Genomic DNA, 16,494 nt, shown 5'->3' with positions numbered 1-16,494 from the left:
GCACAGGCTGCGTTCTTGGCACTTGAACAAGTTCTATTGACCATTATTATGTGCTTGTAGGGTTTTAAAGGGCACCACTTTTTTCCTGGCTTCTAATAGCTATAGGATCTGCCATGTCCCTCCCCTTCTCCTTCTAGCTGCATTTATTTATCCAGTGGCAGGTGTGAAGACAGCATCTGTGACGTCTTTAAACTCTTTGAAGCACAATGTTCTATCTACCAACAACCCCTGCTGATAAAAGCTTTTGTTTGCTCTCTGCTCTGCTAATGTGTGCAGTAATGGAAGGCAGGCAGGCAGGCCATGGAAGTAGGGTAATAAAGGCCTTTGGTACACCTTTAAATGTAAAAGGAAGAGGCAAAAATTGAAGTTTTTTTTTAAAATAATGAGCCACATTCTTGGTATGCATTTTAATGTGCTATAGAGATGCCCTGGGTGCTAAAAATAGTGCTTGGTTCACTGTAAAGTCCAAGTGGAGTCCCTTGTGGAGGCTGCCATCTTCACCTTCTTCATAACATGCGGTCTTTCTGGCTGCAGTGCTGACTATTCGTACCTAAAATACTTTGAGTTCCTTTGCAGTTCAGGTCACCTGACATATAAACACATTCCACATGGATGCTAGAGAGAATTATGACCAGACGATCAGCATTTTTCTTAGAAGGCAGTCAAGCTTACAAACTCTGCAGCCCTCTAATGGTTGGTATAATGTAAGACATTATGTATCTCTCTTTTAGCAACCAAACATATTCTTTCCTCATCTTAAACATTTGTCATAAAGCAGAAGTAACAACACTGATGCTTTAGGGTTGTTTGATTTATAAAGACTTGCATTTCACATGATCCAATGAAAGTAACACAAAGGAATGATCTTTAGGTGTCCGGTGCCATTTTTAGTAAACGATCTAGTTTTCAATAGATCGTTTTCAATAAGGCCCGGAGCACATTTACATGAAATAACGGTCCGTTCTTGGATCGGAAGGGAATGGATCAGAAGCGAACGTATCCAATGTTAACCTATGGATGCGTTGACATCCGTCCATGCTAACTGATCTGCTGCACGGACCGCAAGTTTTATTCAGCAGCAATTTTCAGAACTGCTGAGCGCAGCGGAAACGCAAGCTGAAGTGCTGCATTGGGGGCAATGAGAAAACGAAACGTTTCTTCACACTAGTTTTGGATTAGGAAGTTAGACGTTTTGGGGTCTGGGGGCCTTAATTTGGATTACGATCTGTCCTTCTGCATTTGAGAAGCGTTTAGGTCCTTTTGGCTAATTTACCTGTTTTTTTAGGTTTAATTTTCCTTTTTAATCATGTATTTATTTTAATTAATGGATTAGTGAGAAGCGTTTGTTCTTCTTTAATTACAGTGCATTATGAATTGAATTATGTGTAACTTTGGGGATTGGTTGCCTGGGTCCATGTATGCCCCCCTTTTTGGCTATACTGCTTTCACTGCATCTGAACGCTGTTGGCGGTCTTGTGTCATTGTTTGCAGCAAGCCTTGGTAGAACAGAGTTAAGGCTGTTTATGGTTGCCATGGCGACTGTACTGGCCTCTGAGGCGATGATTAGGTGGGGTGGTAATAGCCTCCTTTATGTTGGGCGTCCGGATTGGACGCTTTATTTATTTACATGCTTGGCATTGGTACTGAGCAGGGGAGGCGTGACACCCTAGCCTTGCGCTATTAGTCGCCATATGAAGCTGGAGTGTATACTATTGGCCAGCGGAGATATTACACGTATCTGCCGCTTATTGGCCGGCGCCTGGAGGCGACGTGACGTCAGCGCACTTCATTTGTTTAGACAGGGAAGTGCGCTGATTGGCCGCCATTTGACCAGACGGATGCGCGTGATTGGCTGGCGGCCTGAGCGCGTGATTGGCTGCTGGCTTAGATGCGTTTTTTGCCTGAGCGGCTTTTATTAGGCAACGGAGATTTCCTGTATCTATTACAGTAAGTATTTTGGGACGGGGCAACCTTATTTACACGGCTGATGTTAGTCATAAGACCATTTTTAAGCAGATGGTGGGAGGATTCTTTTCTAAGGGGTGGGATTTACTGTGCATTGCACAGTTTCCCATCAGGTCCTCCTCACTGCTGAGCACTGTAATTGGTTGGTTCAAACGCAGATCACTGATTGGTTCATATTTTGTATATAGTGAATGGTGGTAGGTTAATGTATGTATTGCAGTTTTTTACAACTTGATAAAGAGCCAGGAGGCTCGAAACAGCGGTCTGTCGTTGTGTTGCTGCCTTTTAACTTATGTGATTAATAAAGCGATGATTATCTACATTGGTGGTGCCTGCTCCTAATGGATCTCTTGAAGTGACAGCTCCAGTGGTGTGGAACGCTGCAAGCTTGGGCACACACTTCTCTCCTTTTATGGGTGCTGTTCCAAACCCCCACAGTGTTTATTTCACACTAGTGAAGAAACGTACCGTCCTATCCAGCAAAATTAACTTTGCTGATGGGGTGGGAATGGGGGGGGGGGGGGGGGAGGGGGGGGGAGTGGAGTGGTTATGGGGAAACAGAACGGAAGCAGATGGAGTAAAAACGGATCTGATCAACCGGTAATTAAATCTGAAATGACCACCAGCTCAGTGTGCAGCACCTAAATAGATTTTCTGCACACTTCGCATTCAATTTATCTGAATTGAATGCGAAGTGTGCAGAAAATCTGTTTAGGTGCTGTACACTGAGCTGGTGGTCATTTCAGATGCAGCCTTAGTGGTATGTGCTGGCGTTCTCCTCGCTGTTCAACCAAATGTACGTTACACATTTTTTTGCTTAGCTGCTCCCAAGGTTTTAAATTTAGGTCAGGTCACCTGCCCGGAGGTTTGCCTCACCGTGGTGCAAGTGTCTAGTATAATATACTTTGCATGCAAACCATATTGGAAGCTAAAGTTCCTCCTAGTTTAATAAATGTTAGCACTTGTCTTGGATGCAGGGCATGCATTTTTCAGTCTGGCAGAGGCGGTGTATGCCTGTGTGATTAACCATTCAATTGCAACATGTGTTTAGGGATGTGCAGCCTTTCCCCCCACCTTTCCTTAACGGTAATTAAATCTGTTTTCAAGGATCCGTTTGCCACGTAACCCAAGTGTGAACCGAGCCTTAGAACATTAAGATCGAAAGAAAAGATCGTATTTATTCGATCCACAGCATTAAAAAAAATCCAACTCGCAATCCTATCTAAACAAGTTGCAATTGTATCTATGAAAAAATCTGCCACGCCATTCAAACAATCCTTTAAGAATACAATCACATATTCAGGATTGATTGGGCCCACCAGCTTACCGGTTTTCATACAATAGGCTCTAAATTAGTGCGGTCCGATTAGTGGCTCAGGGGCCGAATGTGGCCCCACTTGCTTGGTCAGATTTTTTCATGTCAGCCCCCCTACTCTGGCAGGCCCACCTCTTGTTCACGCTTTGCCCTGATGACCCCTGATGGCTCCGCCCCCTCCAGCCAAAAAATCTGGTGCTTGCCACGCCCATGAAATTGGACAGCACTGATCTAAATAATCTAATCGAAAATACAATCATTAACTACAAAAATGGGGGCCTGAAGAGAAGGTACAGAACACAAAGACACTGGGAACCCGGCCTGGTGTAGTACATTAGTGATATGATGGTAAATGAAGAATAATGAGGATTTATACTGACAAAATTGGGTTGCTGAAACAAGTAACCACCAATGCGCACTGCCTGCTCACTATAAAGTAGAAGCCTGGAGTAGAATGATCATATATTCTGTACAACAGCATGAACCATATACTGTATTTGCACATGTAAAAAAAAAAAAAAAAAATGAAAAAAAACACACATATGTAAAGGCAGAGTTTAAAGACTTCCTTACAAACAAGCAAACAGATTAAAAAATACAAAGCTGTAGATCTAAAAATCTAATGAAACAAGGGTCTGCAGCAGAGCTATTAATTGTCAATATACTATAAACAGAGGCCTGCTTGACTTCTTAAATGACGCAGTGCTAGAGTCTGGCCACAGGGGGCTCACTCACCTCCGGTTGTTGTGCAGTGGCTGTGGCTCTCGCACAGGCACTGCTGGAACCTGTTTGGGTAGCCGGTTAAGTGAATGTGCATAGCTGGGAGTAACCCACTTCTGTGAAGGGCTGGCGCCATGGTGAGTAGCAGAGCCACTCCACTGCCAGGCAGTGTTGCTACGATAAGGAAGGCGGGGACCAGAAGCAGAGCCGTCTGTGTCCTTGTGGTCCATCGGGCTGAGATCATGGGACTCGGACCATCCCCTATAGAAAAAAGCACAAGGAATGATTAGAGTACAGAAGTCAGACACATGTACAGACACAGAACACAAGCGCAGCCCCCCTGGCTGATGGAGAACGTTACAGCTCTGCAGCTCTGTGTGTTTCAACTTGTCCAGCGAGGGTTTAAACGGGTGCGGTTCACTAACAAGCCCCGTAATAATATCTCTTTCCAAAGAGAAAGGGAAAAAAAATGAAACAACAGCCTCTCTACTGGAATACAGCACTCTGTGACTCACACAAACCTCAGAAGAATTTATAATGTGACCCATCCTTTCTGATCAATGTAATATCGCAAGACAGCGCCATAAGGACACCTGTAGTGTTAGAAATCTTCTTCCAATATTCATGCTTAATGCTGGGAATACACGGGTCGATCAGGCAGCCGATTAGCCGCCGGATCGACCCCCGCCGTGTCCCCGCTTGTGCGCGGATCGATTACCGATCGTCCCCGCCGGCGCTCCTTATCAACCGCTCCATTCCCTGCCATTGTCCGCCGGTGGGGGTCGAGCAGCGTGATAGGACCAGCTGAATATTATCAGCTGGCCGGATCAGCTGCTCGATACACGGTACAGAAACGTACCATGTATCCCCAGCATAAGAGTTTGTATGTTGTTTCACTAAGGTTTTATTGCAAGAAAAGGTAAAGATAATACAAACAATGTATGCATGATAAAGTTGCAATGTTGACAAAAAATATGCTAAAACATCTTGCATAAAAGTGACAGATGTTGAGAAACCCCGATGGGAGCAAAAAACATATACAATCAGATCTGACTAAAATATAGAAATCTTCAGAGATTAGAACATACTTAACAAACGAACCACTAAGCTCTGTGATAAGCAGAGAAATATATCATAATATCCAACCCCCCCATGCTCAAGGACCATTATAGGAAGCAGAAAAAATTAGTAGAAAGAGACCAGTTTTGCCAGGCTAACTGATATTTAGGGATAGAATCTTGAGATAAATGAAGAATATAATCCATAGTGCGTATGGTTTCCACCCTTTTTAGAATTTGCTCAGTAGATATTCCTGGTTGTTTCCAGTTCCTGGCTATTGCCCATAAAGGGACTCCGGAGCAGTGCAAAAACTATGGAAAGATGCATATCATTTTAAAGCTTTCTTTCTCCTCTTTCCAATGATATATAAACCGCCACCCTACGCCTTTTAGTTTTCGCTATTTTCGCGATTGAAATTGCCACGGCTGCGACTTCGATCGCGAAAATAGAGAAAAATAAAAGGCGTAGGGTGACAATTTAGGGGTCGTCAGAAAGAGGAGAAAGAGAGCTTTAAAATGATATCCATCTTTCCATAGTTACATTGTATTACACAGGGCGACTTTTTCTGCTGAATGGAGTTGCTGACTTTGAGAAAAAGTCGCCCAGTGTAATACAATGCAACTATGGAAAGATGGATTTCATTTTAAAGCTCTCTTTCTCCTCTTTCTGACGACCCCTAAATCGTCGTCCTACGCCTTTTAATTTTCTCTATTTTCGCGATCGAAATCGCGGCTGCGGCAATTTCAATCGCAAAAATAGCGAAAACTAAAAGGCGTAGGATGGCGGTTTATATATCATTCGAAAGAGGAGAAAGAGAGCTTTAAAATGATATGCATCTTTCCATAGTTTTTGCACTGCTCGGTGTCCCTATAAGGTGGAGCAAATAACAGTATGATAAATACGTTTCCAGGCTTTTGGAATACTCTTATTGGGAGCTAACAACAACACATGTTGGGGTTCTAATATAATAGTGGTGGACGAAAGATTGCTCAGATCCCTCACAAACCAATTCCAAATATGTTTCACAGCCGGACAAGACCAAAATACGTGCTTAAAAGAACCTTCTTCTGAACATCCTCGAAAACAGAGAGAAGAAGCAGAAGGAAATATCTTATGAATTTTGGTTGGAGTCCTGTACCAACGAGTGATTAATTTCAGGACGGTGTCCCTAATCATAGGAGTTTTAGTGGCTCGTACCATATTGAGGCCTATCAAGAGCCAGTCTCCTGTGTCTAATGTAAGTTGCAACTCTTCTTCCCAGTCAGTCATAAATTTTGTTTTCTGATCATACATCAATCCTAACATATGGGAGTAAATTTGAGAGATATATCCATTGCCTACAGCACAGGTTAAAAAGAAATTTTCATAAAATGTGCAATTAGGCCTCCCAAAAGGGCCTGTGTGCTTTTTGAAAAAAACTTTTAATCTGGATATATCGAAAATATTCCTCATTAGGAATGTTTTTATTAAACTTAAATAGGGAGAAAGATATAAATTTATCTGCTATCCAAAAATGATTAGACATAGTTAATGAGTTAAAGAGTTTGTATGTTCTCTGCTGGCAAGAGTAAATCAAATCTGGCCATTAACAATACAATCGGAAATGATTGGTTGGCCAGTAATCGATCTGCCGCGCCCAGTAAAGGACCACTATCTTTGAAAAAAAGTGTAGAATTTTAAATAAATGTAAACTAATACAAATAAGAAGTACCGTATGTTTCTTCCAGAGTAAAATGAGCCAGACATTCTCCAATGTTGCTGTCACTTACAGTAGGTAGTAGAAATCTGGTTTTGGACCAGCTCATTTCCTCGTGGGGGATTCTAAGCATAGCCTTTATTTTTTTTTATAAAGACACTCACTGAAAACGTTTTATATAAATATGCTATCCAGCCTCCCTGCTCGCTGCACAGTTTTTTGGCAGTTGGATGGAGCAACTGCTATTTACTAGGTGCTTTTGAAAATAAAGACACTAAGAATCCCCCATTAGAAGATGAGCTAGTCTAAGTCGATCGAATAGTGGCCCACACACTACAAGCGGTTTCCTATGCGATCCACCTTCACTATTTGATCTGACTGATATTGTGTCTCCATGCTCTGAATGAAAAAAATCAATTCAGAGACGATTAAATGACATCTGAACAGTAGCCGATTCCTGAGTGATCGAACGATATCTTCCATCCTGCTCGATCGACTAAACTGGACGATTCTACACGATATCAGCTACCTTTCATCGATTGAGCATACTGGAACACACACAATTCGGTAAAATAATCATATAAAATGGTCGATCGTACAGCCAAATCGCTAGATGTATTGCCACCTTAAGATTTTCAATAGATTCCACTGCCTTTTGAAGAAGCCCGAAAATGTTCCAAAAGTTCATCAGTTCAGAAATTGGCACAATGCTGTAGCTTCCCTGTGATGACCGAGCAGGGATGACATCAGGATCAAAATAAAGATGAATGTTCTCACCCTATGCATGAGATCATCCGGACAAAACAGAAGCTTCTGCCATATGCATATTGTTTAAAAGAAACACATTAGGAAAGCGGTTATTTGTCTGTATCACGGCTGCTGCTGTCCAGCGCTCATCATACACACGCTACATTTTCCTTCGTCAAGACAATATTTTGTGATGGTCTCTGGAATAAACCTAGCATCAATACAGTTATTCCATCACAGCGTTTAGCAATCTGTTACGTTAGATCCCAAAAAACTAACAAACAAGTGCCATCTTTTGTTACCTAGAGCTTGTCTCTCTCTCTCTCTCTAACACCCCCTTCCATTCAAGCGTTCCAGAAATTTCAGTTGGAATCATTTCCAATGATCATTTCAGATGTCAACTGGGCATCAGAATCAGGATAGCTCTGAACCAACATGCAAACAAAGTGTTGGTCCATATCTTGCATGACAGTACAGCCAACTCCCTGTTCGTCCTACTACAATCAGGATTTCGGCCAGCCCACTTCACAGAGACTGCCCTCACCAAGGTCGTCAACAACTTCACCCATGACAAGGCCGAAAGGCAAATACTCCATATTCCTCCTCGACCTCTCATTTGACACAGTTGATCATTCCGTGCTCCTACCATCCCTGCTCTCTGTGGGTATCAAAGACCTCATCCTAGCCTGGTTCTCCTACCTCTCAAATTGTCTCTTTAAGACCTCCTTCAATTGTTCCTCCTCAATCTCCACCCAACTCTCAGTAGGGGTTCCCCAAGGCTCTGATCTTGGCCCCTTGCTGTTCTCAGTCTACACTACCTCCATCGGCAAACTCATCTCCTCCCTGGATTTCAACTGCCACCCATTTGCAGGTGACACCCAGATCTACCTCCAACACCATGGAGAAGTATCCTCCTGCCTCTCAACCATCTCATCCTGGATGTTAGCCAAGTTCCTGAAGTTAAACCTGGATAAAAAAAAAAAACTCCTAAATTTCCTGCCCTGTGCAATCTCACCCCCCATGGACCTCTAGGTCCATGTCAATGTTAGAATGATCTGCCCACACGCACAAGCCCAGTACCTGAGTGTCTCCCTGGACTTGGCCCTCTCCTGTACTCCCCACAACTAAACCATTGCCAGGCCCTGCAATTTCCAAATTACAGATCATCACTGTGATGTCAAGTTTCTGAGCTGATGCAAATATTGCTGCAAACTGTATGCCGTCTGTAACCTGGCCAATCCAAAACCGTCCGCAATTGCACTTGGCTGGCCTAAAGATGCCCATTGACGGTGCAATATTTCCCTCAAATACAATCATTCCATCAGATATTTTACAATGGAATTGTACAGAAAAAAAACAGGTAAGATGTGGAGAAACAGATGCAAAACTATTCTATGGTCGATTGGGATACAGATTTTTGGGTCGATCATTGCTGGATTTTACGATCTCAACTGAGGAACCTGCTTATGGGAACAATCGATAATTATCTTCCAAATACACCCCACAAATCTGATCGAATGTTCCCACCTGATGAAAAATATTGTACCCTTAATGGGTACCTTAATTCCAAGCTGCACAGCTTACATCAAAGTTTGCATCAACTTGGAGAAATAGCATTTGACCAATCATGACTTGTTGGAATTATTATTCAAGAAAATTCTTGTACAGTAGAGTCTCATTTATCTGGCACAGGTGATTGCCTGATGACCGGCATTCAATATAACACTAACCTCCCTCCAACCCCCCCCCCCCCCCCAATGACAGGCAGAGAGGTAAGCAGCAGAGGCAATCACGAATCCTCTGGGCGCAGGCCTTCACTCCAGTAGATCCCAGCAGCTTTCCGGCATCCTCCGTACATGGCTCCGATGCGTCACGTGACCCGACCAGGGTCAGGTGTCACAGCGGGGAGCCGTAAGAGGATGCCACAAAGCCGCTGGGAGCTACAGGAGTGAAGTAGACCTGTGCCCGGAGGATTCATAAGTAGTTTCTGCTGCACACAGCTCTGCAAATGTGGCAAGGACGCGCCCATTCTCCCCGCCAGGCATGCCAGTTAGTTGAGACTGCCGGACAAGGATCAGATCACATTTTTTATTAGTCTACTATTAGATACCACATCTGGGTCATATCAGGATGCAGTGAGCATTACTGAAAGGTCAGTCAATTAAGAGTTTGTCCTATTGACATCACATACACACATGCCGTGGGAGAAGTTATCTTACATAAATTGAGCCCTGGGTATAGAAAAAAAAAAAAAAAAGAAAAAAAGGTTTGTGCATAGGACTGCAGTCACATAAGTGCTAATTTACTAACTTTTCAGCAAGTCCACTATATTCTAATATGAATGTGGTAAAGGCTACCGACTTGCAATCAGAGAGAGAGAGAGAGAGAGAGAGAGAGAGAGAGAGAGACAGACACACACACAGACAGAGATTGCTGGTTCACTTATGTTCTTCATTCTTAGAAACCCAACCCAAGGCTTCAGGAGAACATTGAACATAATGTAACTGCAAGCTTGTGCTGGCTGTACCTTCGTGGCACCCCGTCCTCATGGGGAGGTATGATGACAACTTTCACAGTGACAGAAGTGCGCAGGAGGTCGATCATCTGGTCGTGGTTGAGCAGAACCACGGCGACTTTACATATCTCCACTAATCGGCTGCCCTGGCGAAGGCCAGCTTGCCAAGCAAATCCATATTCCTCCACCTCGGCCACTGTACCGTCATACTTGACATGGAAGCCAAGCTGGCCTAGTCCATTCCGGCGTAGGGTCATGTCTATGGTTTCAACGCCTGTGGTCATGATCTGGAAGAAGAAATGTGAGTTATATATAAATTGTCTGAAGACTATTCTCTTGTGTCCCCCATCCAGTACCAATAATAAAACTACACATGCACCATTTCCACACAGTGATCTGTGTAAGAGCTTAAAGCAGACATGAACTCTTGCACAGGATACAAGGAGAACACAGATAAGTTCACCCTGTGTATGTTTTATAGAGAACACCCTTGTTTAATTCTCCCTTCTCAGCAAGTAATGAGCTAGTGTAATTTGAACTGTCCGGTGTTTGCTGAATTCTGAGTTAATATGTAAACACGGGAGGTTAACCCTTTCTGTGTTCCCATGATACCAGGAAGTAACCACTCTGCAGCATCTCTGTAGGAGCTCTTCTGTATAAGCTGTAACAAGGAAATAATTTTCTTTAAAGGTTATTATATTCTTGCTCATATTTAAGAGCAGAGAGGAGGTTTGGAGTTCCGGTCTACTTTAAAGAGGAATTCCACATAGCAAGGCTAAAAATCCCTGGGAGGGCAGGGCTACAATCAATTTACAGCAATGTATAGACATTGGAAGTGTTTCTAATGCCAAAACCAGAAAAATTACCATAAAAGTGGGTATTGTGAATCATTTACTGTATTCTACTATATGTCCCCACAGTGCCACTCTGAGCACACTGTAAAGCATTGCAACAAAAAGAAAGGTTTGTACTCCCCTCCTCCATGTTACTGCTGAACTGATGTTCTCCAGTGTCTGTATTCCACAGCTCTCTCCCCCACTGACAGCAGCAGCCTCCAGCCCTGAGTAACCAATCCTGAAGCACGCTACCATAGCCACATTAGGCCATCAATCCATTTACTTTGCATTGCAATGGTACCTGAAGAAAGTCTGTGGCAGTGCTTTATGAAAAGGAATATGGAGTGTGTGAAGCTGTAGATTGCAGAATGCAGATTGCTGCAGACCTGTCAGTGTCAGGTGACTCACCGGTGTCCGTGTCAGGAATACCATACAGCAAGTGAGTACATCTCTTCTTATCCACAGCAGAGGTCTACAGAATGCTCAGAGTGAGTCAGGATGCTCAGAGTCACTTTAATGGATGATAACCTTTAACCAATGCTACCATAACATGGACATATTTCACCATTGACAATGAAAGCCTTATTAGTGTCCAGACCATTATTTTCTAACACGCAGCTGAATTCTTGCCCGATAATCCCATAGAAGAGTACTACGAATTCTGTGGCGCTCTTTTGTGTATTGTAGCAGCTAACATGATCATAATCTGAACTGCAGAATTATCTACAAATGTCAAACATCCGCAGTCACAGTATTGGAATGGTGTGGCTGTTTGTCAAAGGGCAACTTCACTGAAAACATCTGAAAGAACTCCAGGAATCACAAAAATGATCAGATTAGGCAACTAGTTATTTGTGCAATCTGAGTTATGTTTTTTTTTTTTTTTTTAATTCAGCCATTACAAGCAAGACTTGCACGGTCTCTGGACGTTTCTATGCATCTTCAGCTGACAAGCTTTCAACAAGCAAGTGATGGGGAAGAAGCCAACTGAACTGACTCATTCCAACTGAATTCCAATTGCCCTGACTCATTCCAATTGCCCTGACTCATTCCAATTGAACTGACTCATTTCAAATGAACTGACTCATTTCAATTGAACTGACTCATTTCAATTGAACTGACTCATTGACTTTCACAGAGGTTTTGGGCACTGTGACATTTGGTCTCACAAAAGTCACTGGTGTCCAAACTATTGACATGAAAACACTGCTGCCAGCACTTTGTGCGCACATTCTGAGTAACCACTGCTCCTTTTTTGTTTTGGTATATTGAGATTGTTAAAGAGGAACTGTATTGAAAATAACACAATGACTCAACTTTACTACTTCAATATAGTATAAATCGTAAAAGAGATTACCTACATAATCTGTTCCAAGTATTCTAATCTGTTGGCCTTCATATTACATGTAGGTGGTAAAATTCGCCAAAATTGACAGCATATTTTAAATACTATGAAAAGATTGTGTCGATAAGCTCTCATACTAAATGGAAGTGATAAAATTGGACAATCAAAATTGTTCCAAATAAATGGAGGATATGTGTAGATTGCTCTACACATGTAAATATTCAAATTATGCAGGAATTTATTCAATTCCCACTCTGTGGTTAACGGTAGATGGTTTAATCAGGTAGGTCATTTTTTTTACATTTACTTTTACCTACACAACCCTGCTCCAAACACAGTAATAGCCATCAAGTTCACTGACCTTTAACCTCTGCACAATCTCCCGAATATCTTCCCCATTACTATCCATTGCTCTTATCAATATATGATCGCCACGACCATAAAATATCTTGAGGGACAGTGGTTCTGGTGTCCAGCCAATCACATCAGCGCAGTAACAGTTGAATACCACTTCCTTAGTGGCTGTCTCTATGAGGACCATGAACTCATTTGAAACGCTGAAAATACACTCAGTCTCAGCGGCCTGAGAGAAGTCCTGAGTCATGACCCGCCAGCACAGAGCGCCAGAGCAATGCATCTCCGCTCCAGACCGCGGTCTGGTCCGCTCCTTTTTCTTGGAAGTCAGGGAGATCAGGATAAATTTGCCTGTTGTGTCAATTGGGGTATTGGTGACATAATTCTCTGCTAAATCCTTGAGGTACTCCTGCCTTGTGCGAGTGGCCATTGCGTGAAACTTGTCCGACTTATGCGCTGCATTCTCGGCATTGATGACTTTGGCCAGAAGGAAGTCGCGAAACACGTCAGATTTGCGGAACGTCACACCATTAGGAATAGGAGGGCCGAAGGGAGGGACGTCTTTGGACCGGGTCACAGCCACCCTGTTTAGGACAAGAAGAAATAGTAACTGAGGCACAGCAAGGCAGAAAAATATATAAACATAACTGAGGCACAGCAAGGCAGAATAATATATAAACATAACTGAGGCACAGCAAGAAAGAACTACATAAACATAACTGAGGCACAACAAGGCAGAAAAATATATAAACATAACTGAGGCACAGCAAGGAAGAACTATATAAACATAACTGAGGCACAGCAAGGAAGAACTACATAAACACAACTGAGGCACAGCAAGGAATAACTACATACACATAACTGAGGCACAGCAAGGAATAACTACATAAACATATGACAAAGCTGTGATACCTGTCTTTATTGTATAACGGACATTTTGTTCTAAATTAGCTCCATTTGGTGATATATGAACAAAATGTGTTAGAAGAAGGCCACATGATGTGTACGTGTTCAGGGACACTTGTTACTCTTGAATATGTCATAATTGTAGATTTACCGTTATTTTGCAATGTCCTAGCTTCCTTGACTTTTAGTGGAAAAGGGGCCCCACAGACAGATTTAGACAAGTGATGTGTTGTCCAGACTGGACCACTTCCCCTTGTGACCTTAAACAGAAGGTTGAGTAAGAGAACAGTGGGTGGTGAAACTCATTATAATATGGGTGGAGAGTTCTAAGAATTAAATGTTAACTGCTTCATGTCTGCACTGATTATTGAACTGTGATTGGTTTTTGTAACACTGACAAATATCCTGGCCAGCCCCAGGGAGTGTATATTTTTGCATACTTGTAACCCTATAAAATCTGCTGTGTGCTAATGATCTGCAGCATTACTCTGATGATGCCTGTATCAACGGCCCTTGATGCATGAATAAATGTGTTGTCTATTTGACGAGGTGTGTCCGAGTCTTCCCTGTCCTTAAACATCTTGGACAGTTTTGGTGGAGAAACGCGGGCATTGAACGATTGACTTTGTGGCACACCTCTGGAGGGACCCTGGACATCTTGAGGAGCGGAACCTTGGAGAAACAGCCGTGGAGAGGTCCAGATATCAAATCCTTAAACAGCGCTGTACCAGGTGAGACTTGATCACCTACTTGATATTTGCACCTCCCTGCTGGTTGCAACCCTACTCCGCTCAGCAGGGTTTCCGTGAGGACCTCCCATGACAACGGTCTCCTGATATGTGGTATGTCATCTTCTATTTCTTACTCTGTACCCTGTATGCATACCGTCTTTTTCTTCTGATTAACTTGGTGCTTGAGATCTAACATATGTTATGTATGCCGTCTGTCTGCTGTGATTAACTTAGTGCATGGAATCTGACTTAGTTGCTATTGTATGGAGTATAGTGTTGTGTGAGTAACGAAAATTCATTACAATAGTATATGAATGTGGATTCATGTTGAGTAATGTCATATTTCTGAAGAGAACATTCTATGTTGGTATCTTGAGTATTGGGGGTCGACAGAGGAGAGCCAATCTAGATTACAAACTCTGTGAGTCAGCATACTATTGTGTGCATAGCCCTGTGGTGCTGCAACATGCAGCTATTACACAGGATACACACTGTGGAGAAAGTTTTCAGAAGGAAACCACAGGTTGAAAAACTATAGACCGTGGTCATAAATCACAGACAGAGGGGAGATTCGCTTCCTTCAAAGCAGAGAACTTGTGGGCTGGCTCTCCCCTGAGACAACATAACTTTGGATGGGATACTTGTAGCAGGGAGATTGAACATGTGTTTAAACTGATGGTGATGTGTAATGGTGTTTTATTGGCTGCAAGGTACCTAATGTGTGCAGCTCAGAGATAACTGTATTTGACTAAGTGTTCTCTTATATGTGTAGGCAACTGTCTTCTCCTTCCCAACAAACACCAAGGTGGAATACACATTAAATTACATCACACTACGTAAAGTCTAGTGGGGCTCATCAGTGGGGCCTACTTAATTGGTGTGTGGAAAGGAGAAAACTAAACTTGCCTGAACTGTGCTGTTTTTGTACTAACCTCTACAGACACTTTAGAGTGTGCCCAGAGTGTCTCACGTCATTGGAAAAAGTACCCAGTATAGTTGAATATTTGATCAGGAGGAGAGTGACCTGCGGCATCCCCAATACCTCTCTAGACAGATACAGGCTGTCACAGGAGCCCTCAGTGGCTGACCGCACTTAGCCTTCTAAACGGTGCCAGCGCACAGATTGTGCGAACTCTGGTCGCAGTCAATGCGCAGGAACCGTTAAGAATTAGCCGCAGACAACTCAGAAGGGAGCCTGTGAGATATGGGTGATTACAACGTCACCCACTGGTTCATGGGATTTGCCACCACCACTGGTATGGGCCAGTGGACCCGATTTACTGACTGACTAATCCTGCGAATAAAACGGTTAAACACACGATATTCTGTCTAGCCAACAACAAACAGTAGCGTATCTTCAGAGACACGGGATCACTTCTGTGTGTGTGCTGATAAGTAGGGTAGCGGAAAGTGAATGACTTGGAGAAAGTCGTTTATTCACGCAATATAAATAATTAATATATACAGACAATTATTAAAATCAACAATCGTTAAGACAGTAATAACCAGTAAGAAAATAAAAGAAGGGAGAAAAATACTTAGTAGGTGGAAAGAGGTCCTTTAGTGGGAAAACTTGTAAAGTCCTTGGTTTCAATCAAAGTCCAGAGTTCAGACCAGGCAGATGCCAGCATATCCTCAAGCTGGCATAAATGAGTTCAAGATGTTTCAGAATGGAGGACACTGAGTTTTAGTCCTCAGCCATTCTTATGCCCCTGCTTCAGTAGGAGGGAGTGAGGGCGGGGAGCTATACACCTCCTTCAAAGATGAGATGAGCCCTCCTCTTGTACTGGGGCTAGAAATCATATCTACCCATATATGGGCTCTATCTCACAGAACCGTACAGGTCAGGGCAGATTTATTAACATTTTCAGGTCTGTCTCGATTTACCCAGCGCCCTGATACCAGACATGAGGGGTGGGACCCCTGCGGTATCATCAGGGCATTTTGAGACTGCCTAACTGGTAGTCCTTACCTCAGAATGTTCTGAAACTTCCTCAGAACCAGCACCGGGGCTCATGCTACCCTTCCCCCACGTTTGGCACTGCTGCCACCTTAGGAACCCCAGAAATATGACAGATCTGGGAAGTTATAGATATGGCTATGAGACAGAGGTTATTCCCAGGCAAAGGCTTCTTTGAAGTTTGGGGCAGCCAGCTAGGTGTCATCTCCCCTGCAGTGAGGGAGCCAGTGGGTCTGGCTTTCCCCCCAGCTAGATTGCTTCTGCCAGGATGCTTGTCACCTTGTACCTGATGGATGGCCATCAGCACAGCTTGAAGCCAGGGCCCTCCAGGGCAGATTAGGCTCA

General features: G+C 43.2%; 1 protein-coding gene across 6 annotated transcripts in view; it reads right to left on the bottom strand.

Annotated features, from left to right (window-relative positions):
* Nucleotides 1–16,494, bottom strand: part of SIPA1L3 (signal induced proliferation associated 1 like 3) — a 294,691-nt gene that overhangs the window by 41,002 nt on the left and 237,195 nt on the right. For all 6 annotated transcript variants that reach the window (XM_068250824.1, XM_068250820.1, XM_068250825.1 and 3 more), the window contains 3 exons: nt 12,560–13,136; nt 10,030–10,304; nt 4,016–4,261 (listed from right to left, as the gene is read on the bottom strand). In XM_068250824.1, coding sequence (XP_068106925.1) covers nt 4,016–4,261; nt 10,030–10,304; nt 12,560–13,136 — 1,098 coding nt within the window. The remainder of the gene's footprint in view (nt 1–4,015; nt 4,262–10,029; nt 10,305–12,559; nt 13,137–16,494) is intronic.

Source organism: Hyperolius riggenbachi, chromosome 8 (genome assembly GCF_040937935.1).
Source record: "Hyperolius riggenbachi isolate aHypRig1 chromosome 8, aHypRig1.pri, whole genome shotgun sequence".
In the NCBI taxonomy this organism is placed as follows: domain Eukaryota; kingdom Metazoa; phylum Chordata; class Amphibia; order Anura; family Hyperoliidae; genus Hyperolius; species Hyperolius riggenbachi.
Note: the sequence above shows the minus strand (reverse complement) of the source record. Positions and strands in the feature narration are given on the sequence as shown.